The 20,657-nt window shown below is 47.6% G+C and overlaps 1 protein-coding gene across 3 annotated transcripts in view; it reads left to right on the top strand.

Moving 5' to 3' along the window:
• The window catches only part of CREB3L1 (cAMP responsive element binding protein 3 like 1), a 45,162-nt gene extending 26,325 nt beyond the window's left edge, over positions 1-18,837 (top strand). Inside the window, exons 3-12 of one of the 3 annotated variants that reach the window (XM_058829589.1) lie at positions 2,601-2,761; positions 4,318-4,396; positions 5,310-5,467; positions 6,087-6,236; positions 7,001-7,059; positions 8,875-8,943; positions 11,229-11,328; positions 15,357-15,477; positions 15,927-16,170; positions 16,568-18,837. In XM_058829589.1, coding sequence (XP_058685572.1) covers positions 2,601-2,761; positions 4,318-4,396; positions 5,310-5,467; positions 6,087-6,236; positions 7,001-7,059; positions 8,875-8,943; positions 11,229-11,328; positions 15,357-15,477; positions 15,927-16,170; positions 16,568-16,604 — 1,178 coding nt within the window. In that variant the 3' untranslated portion in view covers positions 16,605-18,837. Of the gene's footprint in view, positions 1-2,600; positions 2,762-4,317; positions 4,397-5,306; positions 5,468-6,086; positions 6,237-7,000; positions 7,060-8,874; positions 8,944-11,228; positions 11,329-15,356; positions 15,478-15,926; positions 16,171-16,567 lie in introns of all 3 variants that reach the window. The other 2 variants (XM_058829590.1, XM_058829587.1) reach the window with 2 other exon arrangements.
• Positions 18,838-20,657: the final 1,820 nt, after the last annotated feature.

Below are 20,657 nucleotides of genomic sequence, written 5' to 3'. Positions count from 1 at the left end.
TTACCTCTAAAACTGAAAAAAATCCTCTGAAAAATCCTCTCAAGCAGCAGAACAACCTAGACATGTCCACACTAGATGCCTACTCCTCAGTCCCTCATTGACCCTCTGATGGCTTATTTGTCTCTGATTCTGTAACCCAATCACTCCCCAGATGAATCTCCAAGGGTGGGAAAAAGAGCAGGGTCAGAATGTAGACAGGAAATGGGAGGACGGCACATACTTATTTGGGTGTCTGCTCCTTGGCCTGTCTGGATTGACAGCACTGGGGGCTGCTCTCTCACTGAGTCAAGTCTGACCGGGGAGAGCCCTTGGTGGTCTGCTCCCCCTTGTCTGGTAATTTGCTTCAGCAGCAGCCCTCACAGACAGAGGATACCTCACACATCTGAGAAAAGAGAAATGCAGATCTTTGCAACAGAAAGGATGAGGAGGAAAAGGCTTCAAATGACAGTAAGGAACTTCAGAGTAGCCAGTAGGCAGTGTTCCCACGGTGGGCATAACAAAACCATAGAAGAGTTTAAATGGGGAAGATGTGAACTCTTTAGCACTTTTCAAAGGGGTAGGTTCAAGTGAATCATCTATCAGGACTGACACAGGTTTAGTTGAACTTGCCTAGAGCAGTGGGATAGACTTGAAGATCTCTCAAGGTCCCTTATTTCTTTGAAAGGCAGAAGTCAGTCCAAATTTTCTGGACACAAACACTTGTGTCTATGTGACACCTTGCCTCCTTCCATCAGAAGGGGTTTGTCTGCATACTAGGGTAACTAGGACATCACTACCAGTTGTGGGTTTGGTGTCCTTAGCTGGACAGAGAAAACACAATCCATTCTATGTCTGCTCAGTAGGCTCTGCATTGTCTCAGCTGTACAGTGCACCCCTGCCTGAGATACTGCCTGATGACATTAGCCCTGCTGCATTGTGGGAAGCTCTAGAAGGCAATCCAACAGCACTGAGAGCAGCACAGGCAGCTGAGACACACGCAGCAGCCACAGGAGCTGTGTCTGTGCTTGAAGGTGTCTAGTCACAGAGGCAGCTGGAAGGAATGAACATCTGCTAGAGAGACATGTCTAGGCAGAAATAAGAGGTGCTAGACCAAAGACAGGAAAACAGCATAACCCATTGGCAAGGCCTACACGGTGTTACCATATATAGTTCTTATCTGGGCTTTAACACCACTCTGTCCAAGCAAAGGCCAGAGGCAGGATTCTGCCCTGGCCTCTCCTGAAGACAACAGAGGCTGAATAGGGCAAAGACAATGTTAACATGTCTTTAAGTTAGATCAAATGGCAGCTCCTATATGAACAGCTGCTTGTTTGTACTCTTCTTCATGCAGGTTTTTCTGGAGCAGAGGAAGACCTTTCTCCCTCTCTCCTCTTGCCAGCACATCTTCTGGACTGAGGCCTGCACTGCAGAACAGCTCTGGCAGCAGACAGCTAGGCAACGTCCCTGGGCCTGACTGAATGTGCTGCATGCAGAGAAGTTAGAGAGTGAGTCAGACTGTGGCCTTGTGGAGGCAACTGGAGCTCTCTCTGGTGACACGCTTAGCAATAATCTGTCCTGTGTCAAGCCAAATGTATTTTTGCTTGTCAGATGAAAAGGGAAAGGGAAGAGATGAGGATTAGGAAGGAGGGTGCAGGCTGCAGGCCAGCTAAGAGTAGCCTTTTGGCAGGCTGAAGTATTTGAAGAGCAAAGAACGAAACTTTAGAGCAGAGCCCAGGCAGCTCCCCTAGCAGTCTTTTTCCCATCTGATCTGCAGTTTATCTGGGATCTGTACTTCCAGTGGCAAGCCAGGCTCACACCACAGATGCACACTGGACAGAGCAGGCAGGAGGCAAGGGGAGCATGCCCCCAAGTGTTCTCTTCAGACACTCCCTTTCCCTCACTGCTGCTTTTTGTCCCTGCCAGCAATGGCAGCAGGGTACAGCTGTGGACAGCAGTCCCCTGAGCAGCCCAGGGTAGAGAAGAGAGTCTCAGAGGTGAGACTGAGTGGAGCAGCTGTGGAAGCAGCCTCACAAGCAGGTGCTGCAGTGGGCTTCCTTCCACAGAAATGGGCCTTCCTCCTCTTCTGTCATGCAGCAAAGCCCTGGTACTTGGCACAACATCATGAGGAGGCCAAAGTAGCACTGTCAGCCTTTCACTGTCATCATGCTTGCTCTCTCACCAGCTCTCTAGCACAGAGGTGGTGCTATTCTTGATAACACACCTGGCAGCTCTGTGATGCTGGCCATGCTGCCTAAGGAGTAGCAACCCAGCACACTCCTCTCACTGAGCCCTAAATATAAATAAGCTCCAGAGGATGAGACCTAGACATTGCTGGAGGAAAAACCCTGCAGCTGTCCTCCAGAGCTTGGGCTGTACACTCAGAGCACAGCAGTGACACAATTCCTCTATCTCTGTCCTGTCTGCTCTCCATGCACTGGGGGTTCATTCCCTTTTGTACTCTGTGTTGTGGGCCTGCACATGCTTGTGTGGTGACAGTGCTAAACTTGGAAAGGCAGCCTCCTAAGTCAGAGGAAGCTGTCTGCATGGCTTTTTTTTCCTTTGCCTTGTTCTTGCTGGAGTTTGTTCTTGCTGGAGTTTGACTCATGTTGTGCATGTTTCAGAGCTGGAGAATGGAGTGTGGTCACTGGGGCCCAAGCTCTGCTCCATCATGGTGAAACAGGAACAGAACCTGCCTCTAGACCTGCCTGAGTCCCAGCTACCTGCCAGCTCCATACCAGTGCTGAACCTCAACCCTCTGCAGAGACTGACGCTCCCTGAGGAGGTGAGCCCATCTAAGATCTGTCGGAAGCCTGGGCTCTCACACAGCAGCACTCCTGGTGATGCAGACTCAGCCATGTGACTTCAGGGTCCTGGAAGGTGATTTAGCTACTGAACAGACAGAAGGTGTTACAAAGCCCAAATACTGCATTATTTGTCATTCTCCTCTTGAAATGGCAGCACAGGAGGCTTTACAATCTCAGTTAAATATAAGCATGTTTCCTTGGCACAAAAGCCAAAAGCTTTAAGCTTGCACCTACTGGAGATCTGTCCCCTCCAGTATGCCAGTATTTCTGTAGCCACTCTTGGCTTATTTTAATTTTTCAGAGAACAGTGTAAATTAATTTGATGCTAGTGACTCCACTATTCTTGCATATAGACCCCTGCTCTGCCACTGTCTTTTTCATGGCTTTGGACTTGTCACATGGCCTCTCACTCTTTGTAGCTGCTCACTGGAAATGCTGGTTCCACTCCACGTCCTGCTTGCTTTTTCCTATGAAGCAGCAGGATTTATTATTTCTGTGCAACAAGGGGACAACTCTTTTGGTCACATCTAAGTTCTTAAGAAGTCTGTTTGTCTGAAGGAGGTTCACTTATGCCACTGGTATGTGGGTGTGAATTGAGGGCTTAGTTCAGCTGGCCTTGAGACCAGCTGTGTTGGATGAGAAGGTCTGACCAGTCTCACACAGACCTTGCCTGTCTTGTAGCAGCTCAGCAGATAACAGTAGAGCATCTCTGGGGTTCACTTCCTTTTTTCACTCATGTTGAACATCTTCCCATTTAAACAGCCATCCAACACAAATGGGTTCTTCCAGCCAAAACTGTGCACAAACTTCCTCTATTGTTTACACAGCTTGAACTTGCTGTGCCCTCCAGTCTCTGCTGTGTATGCTCATCAGCCATACCATGGTGCTCTCAGCTGTGTTTACAGTCTGGAGGAGTTTGCAATGTGTCTGTTTAGTGTGAAAACTCCACCCTATGGTGGGCTGGGGGCTGGCAAGCCAGGAGGCTGAGGGGCAGCATAATGCAGATGGGAGTAAATCTACTCTTTATTTAGCTCTCGGTCCCCTCCAACTGGAAACAGTTGCCCAGTGGTCCTGGTGAAAATCACATGAACAGGACAGCAGGGTTGTTCTGTTTCTGTACAACCTTTATACTCCCATTTATAATGAAGACAGATCAAAGAGGGACTTCCCATGGTAACACAGGGGTTGGTTTAAATTACATTGTCTGGGTGTATCAGAGGAAGAATTGCCAAGGATAAAAGTCATCTCCCTTTTGGAGGTACTCAGCTCAGTGCATTGCTTGGCAGCACATCCATCTGCCAGTGCCACTTCCTCTGTAAATGTGTTTGCACTCTGTGTGCCCAGCAACTGAGACTTCAGGGGCTTATGTTTGAACTCTTGGTTTCCTCCATGGTGAGAGGCTCCTTTGGGGCAGAGCTGTGAGATGGGGCTGGATAGGCAGCAGGGGAGCAGTGGCTATGGACAGAACTGGTGGGGGCCTTCTGGGCAGGGGAGGTGGCAGTGGCCAAGATCTTTTTCTGCTTTTCTTCCACAGATTCCTGTAGAAATGACTCCAGCACCTGTGATCAAAGCTGAACCCAAAGAGGTGAACCAGTTTCTAAATGTACCTACAGGTAAGAAGATAGAATTTCCTGGTCAACTATATTACTCAGCTATAGATTGTTATTATACAGGGCAGAAAGACAACACCTAAAGGCAGAGCTGTGCATATAAGGTAGCACTGGGGCAGAGAACAATAGAGAAGTGGGCACTGCACTGTTCTAACTCAGATCAGTGTCTGCATCAGGAGCCACACACAAAATTGTTCAGACAGGGACTCACAGGCAAAACAGGCTCCTTCAGAGTTGGAAATATGCAAGAGTGCCTTTAAAATCCTCAGAGAGACTGTAGAGCTGTCCAAAAATAACCATCTGAAAGTCAGGAAATTCAGGATCCAGTTTAATTTGAAAGAAACCCAAGCATCTGAAAATCTGCCGATGCACAAATGAAAGCACTAAGGGAACTCCCACTGCCGCAGAGAGACATTCCTTAGGCATATTCCCACCTCCATTAAGGCCCCTAGGGCTCTCCAGTACAAAGTGGGGACAGTTTTCAAGTGCTTGGAAACCAACTGAGTGACCAGAGCCCTGCTGGATCAAGTGTGCTGGCAAGTGTGTGAGCCCTGCAGTGCTTTTGGAAGAGCTTTTCTCTCACAGAGCTTCCTGTACTTGCAAACAGGCTATGGAGCAAAACATCATTGGCTTTTTACTTCATGTTGGTTAACACTGGAGTACCTTACTGCTTTGTAAATACCTTCTGTTCCTTGGCAAAGCCCTGCCAGCTCCTCTGCAGTTCCTAGTTTAGTACATTTGAGGTCAGTCTAACCTCTGTCTTGGGCAGCACGCAGTCAAGCCTTTTTCTCAGACTCACCCCATCTTGTGAAACTCATCATCCTCTCCTTTCAGCCCTGTGTTATGGCAGGGCCCTATGCCTATACCAACAGGCTGACATGAGAGACATTGACCTGATCTCCTTATTTCTCAGTAGATGACCTGGTGCAGATGCCTCCAACTCCACCCAGCAGCCATGGCAGTGACAGTGATGGATCTCAGAGTCCTCGGTCCCTGCCTCCTTCCAGTCCAGCCCGGCCTGCTGCTCGCTCTTCTACTGCCATCTCCTCCTCACCTCTCCTCACAGCACCACATGTAAGGAGCCAACAGGGCTGGGACGCAGGGCTCTTTGCTGCTTAGAGGGGTTTGTAGGAATTCCAAGGCTTAGGTGGAGGTTCCTGCCCTTGCTAAGGTCTCCAAGATTAAATGCTCTCTCAAGGCAATGTGATGTCTTAGCACAAGGATGTGGGGACAAGAAGTGCTCACAGGAGTGAGAAGAGGCACAGTGAATCTTGCACATCTACCAGCAGCTATCTTGTTTTAGCAGGTGCTGTCTTTCATCCATACTTTGGGAAGTGACCTATGCACTATGAGGACTTTCTGAGAAGGCTAATGAGAGAGGAATTCCCATAACCAGACCTTTTTAACTATTGCCCAGAAGTTTTTTGACAGGGTCCTGCAGTGCAGGTGTGTAGCCAGCCTCACAGTGAAGGAACAGATGCCCTCCCAAGGAAAAGAGGAAAGGAGTGGCTGAGCTGTGCCCCCAGGATCAAGTTGAGAGTAGGAAAGAGCACTGCCCTGCACCTGTTTGGTGTCAATGGGCAGCAGTGTATTCTATTCTGATGCAGCCTCTGGCTGCTCTGCAAGGCTTTAAGGAAGATCACTGGAGTAGAACGCCTTGCTGACACTGATGGATGCTCTCTGTGTTTTTCAGAAGTTACAAGGAACCTCTGGCCCACTGCTCTTGACTGAAGAGGAGAAGCGCACCTTGATTGCAGAGGGTTACCCCATTCCTACCAAGCTGCCCCTCACCAAAGCAGAGGAGAAAGCACTGAAGAGGGTCAGGAGGAAAATCAAGAACAAGGTGACTGCAAAATATGTAATCATGCAGTTCCCATGATTCCAGAGCATCCTCAGCTGACCAATGTTATAGTTACCCTCACCTCCTCAGCTGCACTGCAGCTCAAGAAAGGTGGGATTGTGTCTTTGGTACATTAGCACGAGCCTCCCAACCCACAAAAACGGTGCCAAGGGGCATCTCTGCTTGCATGCTCTGCATACAGCCATACCTGGGAACTGTGGCTTCCTGCTCAGCTCCTGGGAGTGTGTGGAGTGGGATAGGGTCCACAGATCAGACAAACTGGTCTGGTCAGGCCTTGTTGCAAGGACAGGGAAACCAAAGCCATTGCATGGTGCAGGATGGGTGATGCAGAGTGTTCACTAGCCAGGCAGAGGCTGTGAGACTTTAGACTGGGATTAGAAAGCATCCTGTGGGAAAAATGGTGAGACTGAACTAATCACCCAGTGACTCAGAAGTGGCCTGGGGTAGAATCAGCCCAGATGGCCACAGCATATACCCATGTGAGTCAGAGGAGTGGAATGAAGCCCTAAAGATGCTCTCAGCATCGAGGGGCATAACGCAACAAATGGTTGCAGGCTCCAAGCCAAGGAAGGCTGCATACCTACAGCATTCATTGCCCCCCAGTTTTGGCCTATAGATCATCAGGAATGGCAGACTGGAAGGCAGCTCCTCACTTGCCTTTAGTGCAAGGAAACAGACAAGATGCATGAGCCACAAAGAAATGTCCAGAGGCTTATGATACTGACTCCCCTCTGCCCCCCTCACAGATCTCTGCTCAGGAGAGCCGAAGGAAGAAGAAAGAATATGTGGAATGTCTAGAGAAAAAGTAAGTTTCTTCTTCTCAGTCTTACGTTGAAAACAGGAATCCTGTCCATGCACAGGCCCCCTTTCTAGTGTTTTGTCTCTGAATTGCTAAAAAAATACAATTCCTTGCAAGGCTGGCTGCCCAGGAGTTTGGTTTGGGATCCTGCCCCTACTCTCCTCCCTCCTAGAAATCCTCTTGCGGGATAAAGATTGGTCAGGAAATTTTGTGTTTCCAACTACTTCATTTGGCTGGTCCCCTGAAAAACACAGGCCATTTTGGCTGCCAACAAGGTGGGATTTTGGGTTTCCCCACTAGAAGTTGCTTCTATTTTGTCTGTCCCATAGGTGGCAAGCTGTCTGAGGGCACTGATCATGGCTTTTTCCCCCTCTCTTCCCATGAAGGTGGACACACAAACACTTGACAGTGAGAAAAACCTTGCCTTGCAGTTATTCCCCACTCTCCCCCACTTCCACTCTCTGCATTAGCTTTGTTTTTCTCCTTGTAGCCTTGCTTTTCTCCTATGCATGGTAGGCATAAGCCTAAGGTGATGTCATGTGACACTGACTGGGTAGAAAATAACTCCTGTACTAGCAACCCCTAATGTGCATTCCCAGGCAAAGAAGAATGCTGGAATCCAGGCATAAACTCGTGTTTCTGTATAATTACCATCTTCTTCCCAGTTACTAACACCATCTGAGATCAGCAAATGGAAAAAAAACAACCCCCAAACCCAACTTTAATTAACTCTTTTCCCTGATGCTATTTATCTTCTCTAGTTGCACAGAAATGCTCAATTAAAGCAGATGATTCAAGGCACCTCAGTGTGCATGGGTATGTCCAGGCATCAGAGTACATCACCTCCAGCTAGTGTCCCATATGGGGACCTTGAAGCCAGGGCTGGGGAGTTGGCTGACCTCGCTCAAGGGGCAGGTCCAGGGCGTTTGGTGCTGGGGCCTCCTCCCCAGATGTGACTCTGGTGCCTGTATGTACTCAGCAGTTTGTTACACTAGAGCATTGCTATGACAGATGGCTTTCAAACAATGCCAGGTTTAAATGTGAACCAAAAGCAGCATTCAGTGATTTTTTTTTTTTTAATAGAATATGTCTTTGGTCAGCTTGGCTTACTAAAAACTGGTTTGTCAAAACCTGTACTTGGGTCCTTCCCCATTCAGTTAGACAGTTTTGCTGGAAGCCCAGTTTTTGCACGGAACGTCTGGTCCAAAAGCTGTGCTGCAAACCTCCAGCAGGATTAGGCTGTGCCTCTGGCTTGCCTTTCTCCCAACCTGGAGGCACTCCCCTTCCCTTGTCCCAGCTGCAGCCCAACCACTTTCCCGTCGGAAGCCGCGGGAAGGAGCCTGCAGGTTCTCTGCTGCCCTCAAGTGCCTGCAGTGGGAGCTGGCCCAGCGTTTGCACAGAGCGGCCTGGATTTCACAGCTAGGGTGCAAAGCCCAGGGCAGGTTCTCAGGGAGGGATTTGACTTTGTCCCCCTCTTCCTTTTTCATTCTTCTTAGGGGGGTTTGGAAGTGATGGAAATGTCTACATAACTTTGGGTCTGTCCTGACTTGACCTGCCTGTAACCAGGTGCTCCTGTCTCTCCCAAGCCTCAGAAGACCCTGAACTGGGAAATGTCCCATGTAACTGTCCACCTGCAGTCTCATCCCTGCCCCATTGGGGCTGGCTGCAATCAGATGGGCCAAGTAACATTTGATTTCAGGACCATATCTGCAGGTGATGGACGAAGCCACTGAGCCTCCATACCTTATGAAAAGCAGGGAATGCATTGTCTTAATCTCTCTGGCCCTTGTGACTAACTGGCTATGGGTTTTATTCCCATAGGGTAGAGACATACACAACAGAAAATAATGAACTCTGGAAAAAAGTGGAGACCTTAGAAAATGCAAACAGGTAAGAGGAGCTAGACTTGACCCTCTGTGGGTAGGGCAGGGTGGGTAGGATGGGAAGTCAGGAGCGCTGAAGCAGGGAGACAAGAAGAGAAAAGCAGGCTCCCCCAGCTCCTGGACGGGTGTTGCTTGGCGAGGTGCTGGGTTTCAGCCCGTGACAGCAACAAGGCAGCTGGGTTTGGTTAGCAAGCCTGGAATGTTTGTGTTGGGACGCCAGGACACTCCGCAGCGAGGAGAGGGAGAGAAGGCATGTTTCCCATATCTCTTTGTCCTTCTCCCTGCAATCCTTTGGGCTCATGCTGCCTTCTCCATTCCCCTCCAGGGCTCTCTCTGTCTCCAGGGCAGATGCATTAAGGGAGGCTCCTCACACCAGCCTCTCACTGGTTCTGCTTTTTGGCTCTTCAGAGAAATACAAGGCCCTGGGCATATTGTGGCTGTTTCAGGTTTCTCCTGAGAAAGCTGAACAGACTTGGTAAATACAGGGAAAGCCCGTTCTTCTAATAAAAGTAGAGATCCCAACTTCCACCAAATCCAGGGCAATTCCTTGTGCATGTGGTGTTCTAGCCCTTTCTCAGTCTCTTTTGGGCAAAGCAAGCCCAAAGAATCTTTGTCTCATCTGCTGCTGCTGCTCACCTGAAAGGAGCAAGCTTGCTCTCACAACCCCAAAGTTCTTTCACCCAAGGCTCTGGGTTTCCTAATTCTAATTCTGGTGAGCACTTGTGTTTCTAATATGCAGAGCTGGCCAACCAACCAGGGGAATTTGGTTCCTTGGAAGCAAATAATGAAGACTTCCACCCTGCAGTGGGGTAGGCAGCTGGAGCTACAGGAGAGCCTAGCTCTGCCCCCTCTTATTGGGCACAACACGTGTGAGCAAGGACAGCGTGAACTGCAGGGGATACTTGTCTCTATAGCTCCATTTATATAAGCTCAAATTGAAGGGAGAGCCACAGCCAGAGAGCCAGTTCCTTACCCACTCCTCTGCTGCCATGACAGCTCATGGAGTACTCCTAGAGGCTCCACTGCACACCTTCCTCCCATCCATGACACGAGTGCAGTGGCCTTGGCTTCTAGGCCTGAACTGGTGCTGGGACAGGGGGTTGCCAGGCATGGTCTGGCTGAGGTGTGTGAGAGACAGAGGTCTCCTGTCTGCCAGAGATACAGCTGCCCAGCTGCTCTCATGCATGGGGCACATCTTGCCCCCCAGCCTTTCTGGGAGTGTGGTCAGCCCTGCTGCTGAAAAAGTGTGAGCTCCACCCAGAAAAATCAGGACACTGGCCTAAAAGCCAAAAGATTTTTATTTTTTTTTCCTAAAATACATATTATATTCTTTCTAATTTGGTTTGGTTTTTGAGCACTGCCAGTGGGACACTCTGTGCTTCTCTCCACATGTACAGAGAGCAAAACAGGATTTGGAAAGGGATAAAGCTGGGATTCTCCTGCAATCTCCTGGTTCCAGGACCTGGCATTTTATAAAAGCTCAAACATACTTGTGTAGAACAGTCAGTGCTCCCAGAGGGAAAGTCAGCAATAGTCTCCACTTCAATAATATGCAACTCTTGGGAACTGTGTGCTCTGTAGTCTCCCTTATCCCAGATTCCTTCACCAGCTCAGTGAAGGGTTCAGTAGCTCTTGTTAACACCTACCACTGTTTTGTGTTACGTGTGCAGATGCCCGTGAACAGTTAAATGGGGCAGAGAGACCTTAGCATGTGCTCCAACCAGGGCAGTCAGAGAATGAATTAATTGCTGAACTCAAGATTTGGCTTTGCCTACATCCCTCTGCAGAATTTGCCAAGACTGAAGAAGCTCAAGGGGATCACAACTGTTTCTTATTTCTCTCTCCACCACAGTTTGGGCACAGGTCAAGCTTCAGAGTATGTGTCTCTGCGTGAAGTGGGAACAGGCAAGCCTGTGCTGAAGGCTTGATCTGTCTACAAAGTTCAGCCTCCATGCCAGGGCTTGGTTTTCATGGTACTCTGGCTTGCCACTGCTCAGGGAATTGACTGGATGGGCTTTCAGGCACCCAGGAGTCCTAAATGAATGGGTCATTCATAATAGTGGGTAGGTGCAGTGAAGATGGTGGTGGACCCACTGATAAGACCCTTTTTTTTTCTTGTTTCCCAAGCCTGTTTGGTCAGAGAACTTAAGCAATATACAGCAAAGGGGAGAAACTTGTTTTCACAAGAAGGGGAAATCAAGGTACAATATGAAGTGGGTAGTGGTATTCTTGGCTCACTTACTGGCTTCTACCTCCTTATTAAGTTTTGATATGCATTGTTTCCTATCACAGGACTCTGCTCCAGCAGTTACAGAAGCTTCAGGCTCTGGTAGCTGGGAAAGTCTCCAGACCTTATAAAATGGCTTCCACGCAGACTGGGACCTGTCTAATGGTATAAGCTTCATTTCCATCTTCCTTATTGGCCATGCTTCTCCAGACAGCTTTGTTGATTGCCTGTCTCTGCCCTCTTCCCTGCTGCCCAGCTCTGTTGTCAGTTACATCTGCTCTTTCCTTTTGTGTTATAGTCACCAGAGCTGGGCCCTGTGTCATACATACATCAGTTGTTTATGCAACAACATTAGAATAATTCCTGCATTTTCACTGCCTTCTTCTTTGGGCAAAAAAGCATTTTGTTTGCTTTTCATTAGCTATTAGCCATTCAGCAAAAATCTTCAATGAGCTTCCATCGTAATGGGCAGAGTTTTCTTTTGCTGAGCTGGTAATGCTTAATGTTTAACTCAGCAGGGCAGATGAACACTCCAAGTATTCATCCCAGTGGGCATTACCTTTTGTTTATCAGCAAGAAATGGCATCTGTTCTTGCTATGCCTGCACACAGGCTTTGTTAAATCCAGCTGGAATTCTCTTTGTCTTTTTGACTAAGCATAATAGTTTGGGGTTGTCTGTTGTTTTGGTAATCCCTGTTTGCCTCATAGTGGAGGATCATGGTTAATAAAAATTGGCTTCATTGAGGAGTTTTAGGGCATGCCAGTGTGTAGCCATAAAGAGCCAATTGCTTATTCTTCATCTAATTTTTTTTGCTGGGGGAAAGTTTCTGAGCCATAGTAAAAATATAATATTTACCCCTGTGATGTCTTTGCAGGATTGTCACAGTAGCTGCTCGTGACAAATTTGTCAGAGTTTATATTATCTATATCTGGTTATCACTTCTGTACTGTTAGCAGTCACAAAATGCAAACAGATGGTGAGGTACTTGCCCCACTTTCTCAGCACCATCAGTGTCCTGAGGGATTGTTTTTTGGTACTGGTTCAATGAGTTTCCTTGGATCCAGAGCCCCTGCTCTGTCATGTCAAGCACTTCCTCCTTTCAAAATCTACTCAGCCTTTTGCTACTCTTTGCTGCCCCCATGTCAGACCAGATTTTAATGTCTGTCTTTTTCCCCTGCTCTCCGTCTTCATTCCCAAGTTCTTTCCACATTTTTGGGTGTGACCCAGCTGAGCCTAGTGACTCATTGCTCCTTAATGCAGCAGCTCATCAGAGCATTCCTGGCTCCAACAATTCTTCAGTGCTACTACCTGGAATAAACAAGTTTAGAAGAGGTGCCTTCCCCTGTGCTACAGGCTGATATAATATCTAATTTAGCTTCCCAACAATGCCTTATGTCTCCTTGCTGCTCCCTTTGTTGCAGGCATCCCAGCCCACACACCCACTCTCTCAGACTTCCTAGCTTTGAAGTATTTCAAGAATTTGTAATTTGCTTTTCTATCTTTGACCAGTTCCTTTCATAAGCCTCTGAGTTCTCATTTTCCATTTTAAACTACGGCATTCCTTATCATGACAGATATGTAGAATCACTGTGTCTTGCAGCATGGGAGTGGAGCAGGCTACCCTTCTTCTTTAGCCCTGTGTCATTGCTGCTGGATATTTGTACTGCCACTTCTTGAAGGCCTCCAGTGGTGAGCAGTCCTCAACCTCCTCAGGCAAACCATTCCAATGTTATGTTATCTTTCCCGGATAAAGCTTTCTTGCTATCTCATCTTAATCTTCCTTGCAGCAGCTTAAGCCTGTTAGAACTTCTTCTGCCCATTGTAAGCAAGATCTGTTTATTCTCCCTTTGTGAAATGCAGCTGCATTTGACATATTTGAAAACTCCTGTTTTTGAACAACTCCTTTCAGTCTGGTCTGCTAAATCACCATGATTTCTTCAGCCTTCCCTCAAAGGCTGAGTTACTGAATCACTGCTTGTTCCCAGAGCTGTCTTCCAGACTTTCTCCAATGGCCCTGCATCTTTTTGGAAGTACAGGGCCCAAAGCTGGGTATAGCATTCCACCTGAAGGCCAATACAAATCCAGCCAGAAAGCCTGTTCATAATGCCTGGGCTGAGATTTGCCCTTTGCAAAGTGACACTGACCTGGACCCATCTTATGGACCAGTTTAACTCACAGAGCCTCTTCCATAGAACAGCTGAAATATGTAGCCACTGATATATTTCCCCTGTTAATCACTCCTGCCACCTCAGAGCTTTCAGCAGGTCTCCACATTTGTCTGTGTAGATCTTCCCACTGTTCTCTTGGACCACTTCTTCCCATGGTCAAGATCATTCCAAATTTGAATACTGACCAAAAGTCAGTCTGCTTGTAGTCTCTCCCATCTGCAGATTTGATACAGTCCATCATCTAAATCAAGCTTAAAAATTATGAATCTTGCCAGATCTGTAACAGATCTCTCTGCTACTCCATCTGCTACTTCCTCACAGTTTGATAGTGAACCCTTTGATAAATACGCTCTTGGTATGTCTTTTTTTTCTGGTTAATTTTGCCTACACCTTTCCAAATGGTTTTGCAGTAGTTTTCTCTAGCTTAATTTCCCGTAATTTTAAGAGGTCAAATAATGAGATGGTCAAAAGCTGTGACATAAATGTTACTTAGAATCAAGCCAACAGTTACTGTTATGAAGTGTTGTAGAATGTCAATTAGAAGTGAATCAGAGCATCAGAGTTAACCTGAAACAAAACAGAGTAAAAACAGTGCTGTTTTGCAAAACCCCAGCTGAAATCCATGTTAAAGCAAGATGTTAAGTATACTGCTCTTTCTCAGCCCCAAAAGCCTGTTTTGTTTTAGAAGGAAAGAACAGACTTTACAGGGCTGGCTCCCTTTTCTCCAAGTTGTGTGTTTGGCTGCGATAATTCCAACAACAACATCCAATTCAGAATTTATTTTTTCCTTGTTTTTGTCAAATAAGAATTCTAAATTCTTCATGTGCCCAATATGACATACTTAAACAGCATCTATGCTGCCTTCATTTAATGTCCTTACTTTAAAACCAGCCATGAAGAGTCTGGACAATTAAAATCCTTCTTTACATAACATAGTATCCGCATGTTAATATTTCATCTTCCACATCTCCTGGAATCCACTGGTGGTCAAAACTACCTTGATGTACCAGCTTCCGTGCATTACTTAGGCACAGGTATTCCAAAATAGGTGGTTTCTGAAAAGCAATCTGCTGGCTGTCCCCACAGGCATCCACCCAGGTCAAATTTGCTAGTTTATACATAGGTAGTAGAAATCACCAACAGATGCATCGCTTCTTTGGCTGCTCAGTCTGAGCACTGAGCTGGCAGCAGGTAGTTACAGACGATGCATGGTGCATGAGTGTTCAATAATTTGGCTCTGTACCATTCCCCATGTGTGCCTTCTTGCTGTGTACTGGCAGCTCCCTAAGCTCTGTAGAGTCCCTTACGTTCACTCTGAAGCTTTACTGTTATGGCAGAATTTCCAGATAGCTCCGGACCTACCTGAGGGGGATTTCAGGGGAGATTTCACATACCTTTCTTCTGTTATCACTGCCTAGTAGCTCTGGCTGGTCTGCCTGATAGCAGAAGGCACTGACACATGGTCCTGCATATCAACATGTCAAGCATAAATTTAACCCTTTCCTAGAATTCTGCATCTTTACTATCAGGTATTAGAACCTGATATAGAACTGCAGTTCTGCTGTCATTTCTGTCCTTGCATGGATGGTAGCTTCACTTTTCTCTGTGTATAGTACCTCACAGATTTCTCACAGTGGGCTTGTTTTCTTTACAGCCTGCAACAGCTCCTGCTAAGCCAATGGCCAGGTTCCCTTTGGTCAAGGCAGAGTTTGTCCCTTCTGTTGAGTCCCCCTTTTTTTCAGCTTGTTTCTCAGCTGTGCCTTCCACTGTCTCTCCTCAATAGGATAGGCAAGTTCTCACAATTGAACCAGAAATACTTCAGATAAAGCAACAAGAGGAAGTTTCTGACTTCCCTTCTTGAATTTGCAACAGAGATTAGCACAGCAAGCCCCTTCCCTGCCTGGTGACCACAGGTACCCAGTTGTCAGTCTGACTAGATCTTACACAGCCTCATGTTGTTGTGCTGTGGGAGGAGTGCTTCTTCATGGCCAGTGGCACTGATTCTGTTCTGATCTCCTTTCTAGGTGCTGGCACTCTGCTTCGTTCTGATCCTGGGATCCCTGATGCCCTGTCTCCCTGAATTCTCTTCAGTATCACAGACAGTGAAAGCAACACCAGCACCAGACATTTACACAACTAGTAAGAGTGAGTCTAACGCAGTTCCTCCATTTCAGCTTGTCAAACTATTTCCAGCTCTTCTCTCGACACTCCCTGGTCTGGCATAGCATCCTCACCTCTGTGCCTACCACATATGCTGGGACTGTGGCAAGGGAAGGCTCCTAATCTGTCGGTGGTACAAACTCCATAACAGCTCCTTGTTGGGCCTGTTGTCATTCTGTGCTAACCATTGTCCCAAAACATGACAAGTATCAAAGGAAGGAACATGAGGGAAAATTTCCCAAGCAGAGTGCTTGTCTTCTGAAAAGGCTGAGTGTCCAGGGGGGCATTTGCTTCATAAAGCTGGGGAGGAGGGTATCCTGCACAGTTACACATGGATAAGGCTGGGTGAGAATGTGCTGAAGTCACCATCATGACCCACACCCATTTCAAGATACCTTGGCCTCATTTCTAACCAATGCTCTCCTTTTTTCCAGTTCAGTCACGGAGCCTTCTTTTCTATGATGAGGGTGCTGGCTCCTTAGAAGAGAGCTATAGCTCCTTTCTAACCATGGACCATCCTGAGGGGTGGGAGGCCAAAAAAAGGCAATCTGAGGAGGGAAGACCTCATCTGGCCAGGACACATGAGACGGCTAAATATTTGAGCAAAACCCAGGGGGGTCCTGACCAGAACCAAACTGACCCAACTCTCAGTCACCTCAAAGAGCAGTTCCGTGAGAGGTAAGCAGGTGGGGCCACCTTCTGAGCCCAAAACACAGCATGGTGTCTGGGAGTAAGCAGCAGGCATGTCCATCCCCTCTGCTGCAAGCTAAGGACATCTGAGCTGCCCGGGACAGGCAGTCAGCTAAGAGCAGCAGCTGGCGGAGGACAGTGCTGGCAGGGAGCATAAGAACAAGTTCATTTTCTAGAGCAAAAGTCTGTCCATAAAGCAGTGTCCCACTTGCATAAAAATGTGGAGGGCTGGATGACTCACGTGGTCCCAGGTTTGTGTTCCATTAAGTGCCCTGGGGAAGGAGTTCATCCTGGTCAGAGCAAATTCACTGGGCACACAGAGAGGTGAATTTGCATAGGAGGCTATGATGAACCTTGACTGATATTTGTCTTTTCTTTTCCTCAGGGAGACAAGCTCCAGTGAGACAACTGAATTCTTGTAGCAGCTGCTGGACCTCAAGGCCTCATCTGTCTGATTGCAGGATTCCCTCCTCACTAAGCAACTGAGGGGACTTGGCAGGAGAGGACACTGCATTTAGACACTCCTAAACTGGCCTTGGGTTCAGCTTCTTCCCTTCCCCATCGTCCCCATTAGTGCTGATCTCTCTGAGGGGAGTCACAGGACTGCCAGAACCAGCAATAAGTGTATGGAGAAGCCCTGAGACTCCCTCTTCTCTGGCCTTACCTCCTGCTTAAATGAGCACTACCCTATGGATGTGGGCTCACCTTGGAGAGGAGGGAGATCAGGGGAAGCCCACAAACTATTCAGCTCACTCCCCAAAGCCTCCAGACCAAGGGGGCTGTCCCCACATGTGTACCCCTTGGCTACATCAGATGCACCTGAAGGAGAGAGAAAGTGCTGGATTTACTGTCCTGCCTGAGGGTTTTAGGAGTGGGTGATACTGGTGCTGGAGAGATGGCTCTGGAGAGTTTGAGCTCATTCCTTGCCCTCCTTATGTTAGGATATTTCTACTTCCATTGAGAGAAAACCTAGTTCTTCCTTGCTCTAGTTTTCTCTTGATGGACATGCCTACGTAACTTCAACACCAACTATCTGCAAAGATCTGCACACAAATGGAGTGGGGAAGAGAAATCCCAGACAGATAAGTCACCATAAAAATTAGCCAGCAGTTTCTGGGTAACCAGAACTCTAAAAGAGAACAACTTTCCCTCACAACCCACCTCCCCCCACCCTTAGCACCCCTGTTTTGGCAGGGGTGGTATTTTTCTTTCTGTTCCCAGCTTGGGCCCTATAGTGCAGTGCTAACCAGGTCAGTGGTCTTCTCATTTTCCATTCTTCAGGCTTCCCCCTTTGAGAGTGAGTGAGAAAAACACATTCCCATAACCCAACCCCCATCCCAGCTCTCCATCCCTGATTCTGCTTAATGCCTAATGGGGTCTTCCTAGGAACCACCAAGGAGAGGTCTACAACCCATTGGAGAGCTGTCAGATTAGCCATCATTCCCCTCACATCCTCTGTGTGCACAATAGTGTTGTGAAAGCCACTGAGGACATACTGGCATTTCTGGAGACAGGTACATCTGTCAGGAAAGAGGTGGTTTGTTGGAATTGGCCAGGGTCACCAAAGACAGTTTTAGACCTCTTCTTTCTAACTGCTGACAGCAAATGTAGCAAACTCTTGCCATACCACCTCTCAGGTCAGAATTGCCAAGTTTGGTGTTGAAGTGACATCGTCTCAAGCTTATGCCATCCTCTTTAGCACCCAGACACCCATTTCTGACCCTTCTTCCTCTCCAGCAAAAGCCCTGCAAAAAGGCAGAAGTGTCTCCTCACTCCATTCCCTCAGCTGCCATTTGATGGAAGGACAATGTGGGACATGAGTGTCAGAGATCTGGGACGTGGCAGGTTGCCCCATGTGTAACATGGGAATCCCTGTGCACTCTGCCAGGTCTCACAGCAGGCCCCTCTTCTGCTTGTTTCTCATCAAGCACCCTGGACTCACTCTGCACTGCCCCAGCCTCTCCTCTTCCCCCAGCCTGGGAGTGGAGAAGGCACCCTGTAGAGGAAGGATGGGATGGCTCTTGTTCAAGGACTGGGAGAGGTGAGGGAAGAGCCCCCACATCTTTCTTTTCTCCCTATTGAAAATTGGCTTTGCCCCTCCAAAGAAAATTTGGACACAGCTGGTTGCAATCGTGCCAGTGGGGTGATGAAGAGGAAAGCTTTCAGCATTGCTCTGCTCTCCCCACAGCACCCACTGGTCACCAGATACCACTGCATTCTCCATCCTCCACCTCCACCCCAGCACAAAGAACCACTGCCGGGTCCAAGCACACCCTCCTCCACCCCAACACTTCCACTGAGCATGTTCCCATGCCTCCCACTCCCACCGTTGTACAGAGATCAAGAGCAGAACTCGTTTGTACATAATGAAACTTATTTTGTATTATTGCCGATCCCTTAAGATATTGTATTTTGGAGACTCTCAGATCCTATTTTCAGTATTGTATTTTATTAAGAATTAGTGCGGGCTTGGCATCTATGAACTTCTTTCCTGTAGCAGCTCACTTTCTACTTATACTCCAGCAGCTGCTTCTTCCCTCTTAGTTTTCTTGCGGTTTTTGTTTTGTTTTGTTTTCAAGCCATCCTTTCTCCTCCTTCTATCACTTGCTCTGCATTTGCTTTATGAAGCAAAATAAAAATAAAATAAAAAGATGCAGCATCAGCCCTGGGTTGACAGGTGCTTTCATTGAGGCATGGTTGTCATGCCAGCCCACATGCACAGCTCCTCACCTCCTGCTCCCTCTCCCATTCCCTGGCCACATGCAAAATTGGTTCACTACTGGGGCTTCATGCTCCATGTCAGGGGCTAAAAAAAAAAAATTGGTGTGTTTTATTTCCAGCAGCACTGTCATTGTCATTTCTTCTGCAGTTCTGAACAAGTCAGAACTCTTCTGCCTCAGTTTCTTCTCCCCCCTCGAAATACCACTATCATCCTCTTGGAAGGAGGAAGGTCATAGAAGAAAGTATATGAGGAGCAAAGAGCTTCTTCAACTAAGAGGCTGTGCAGGGGTCTGTACAACAAAGACATAGCTCATAGCATGATGGTCCTGTCCTGTCTGAAAAAATACCTAAATCTTTTCATTAACTGTAAAAGCAGAGCAACTGCACTCAAATGGGCAATGACCTGGGTCCTGGCTATCTGTCAGCCTGTACCTCTGACAGTCCATTTACGTCTTCAAAAACTGATAGGTTTTGTCCTGATTTTGTGTGAAACACAAAGCAACAAGGGGTATAGAAAACGAATTTTCATTTTCTAGCAAGCTTCAAGTGGATTCATTAGAATTTGGCCATTGGAGCAACTGCTTGCAGTCAGCCCTTTCTGTCTGGAAGGCAGCCCAAGCAGGAGCTCCTTTCAGAGATGCTATAAGGTGTCTTTATCTCCCACCTCTGGCTGGGCTGGTATAACAGGACTGTGCCACAGCAGAATGTGAGGCTTGGGGCTTACAAAGGTCTCTTTCTGCAGATTATAAATTTTTTTTTGTGGAGAGGAGTAAAGTTGTTGCCTTGCTGTTTTGACTGAGCTAGCCATTGGACAGGATCTGGGAGAGACAGGAACTCTCTCTTCTGAGCCAGGTCTGTACTGCCAAGAGGGAGTTTGATGTGCACATGGCAGGTTAATCTGACGTGGTTTTGCAGACCCATGCAGACCTCCCTTCTCCTGCCCACCCAACAACGCAGGGAAATGCCTGACCTTGCCCTGCAGTTTCTTCCTGGGCCAGAACTAGTTGTCAGTTGAGAATCTGATATTTTCCCTGCAGCACCCCATCCAAAAGCAGCCTGCTAACCTTGCATCTGTATGATGCACCTTCCCCCACTATGGGGTGGGACTGCTACCTGCACTCATCAGATTTCATCCAAAGGACAGCCTCAGCCCTGCTTTGCTCAGCCCTGTGAAACTTCACACAGCTCTTTGGGAATTGCCTTCCAGGGAGATTTTGGTCTCCACCCGTCATGTACACTCTGAAACAGGTGCAAGAGGGAAGCTTTTAGGAGGATGAGTCCTCTGGCTCCTTTAACGCAGCCAGACCAATCAGAACCCTTCCATCAGGAGAAAATTTCCCCTCATCTTGACAAATCCTCCTAATTTTGCAGTCTACCAGATATCTCTGAGCTGCTTAAAGCAGGCACATTAGGATCTTTTGATCCCTGCTATGCCTCCCAAAATGCACCAGCCAATCACACCTACCAATTTGGCTACAGCAACTAATTGGAGCAGATTGAGAGAATTAGCAAAGCAAGAGTCACCTTCTTTACAAGTCACCTTCAGCCTCACTCAGTTGTGCTTGGCCTGCTCCAAGTGCCCCAGTTGAGCTCTGCCACAACAAGCTGGGTTTCTGCCCAATCAGGGTCACATTTCTCAGAAGCCTCTGCACTGTCAATTCATACAAGCCCTGAACAAAAAAATGCTAACAGCACATGGACTTTGTTTTTCAGAGACAAATTATTCCCAATTGTTCTGTTACCAGGCCAATTAA

The sequence above is a fragment of the Poecile atricapillus genome, chromosome 1 (genome assembly GCF_030490865.1).
Source record: "Poecile atricapillus isolate bPoeAtr1 chromosome 1, bPoeAtr1.hap1, whole genome shotgun sequence".
NCBI classification, from domain to species: domain Eukaryota; kingdom Metazoa; phylum Chordata; class Aves; order Passeriformes; family Paridae; genus Poecile; species Poecile atricapillus.
The sequence above is the reverse complement of the archived record's forward strand: the minus strand, read 5'-3'. Positions and strand labels throughout refer to the sequence as shown.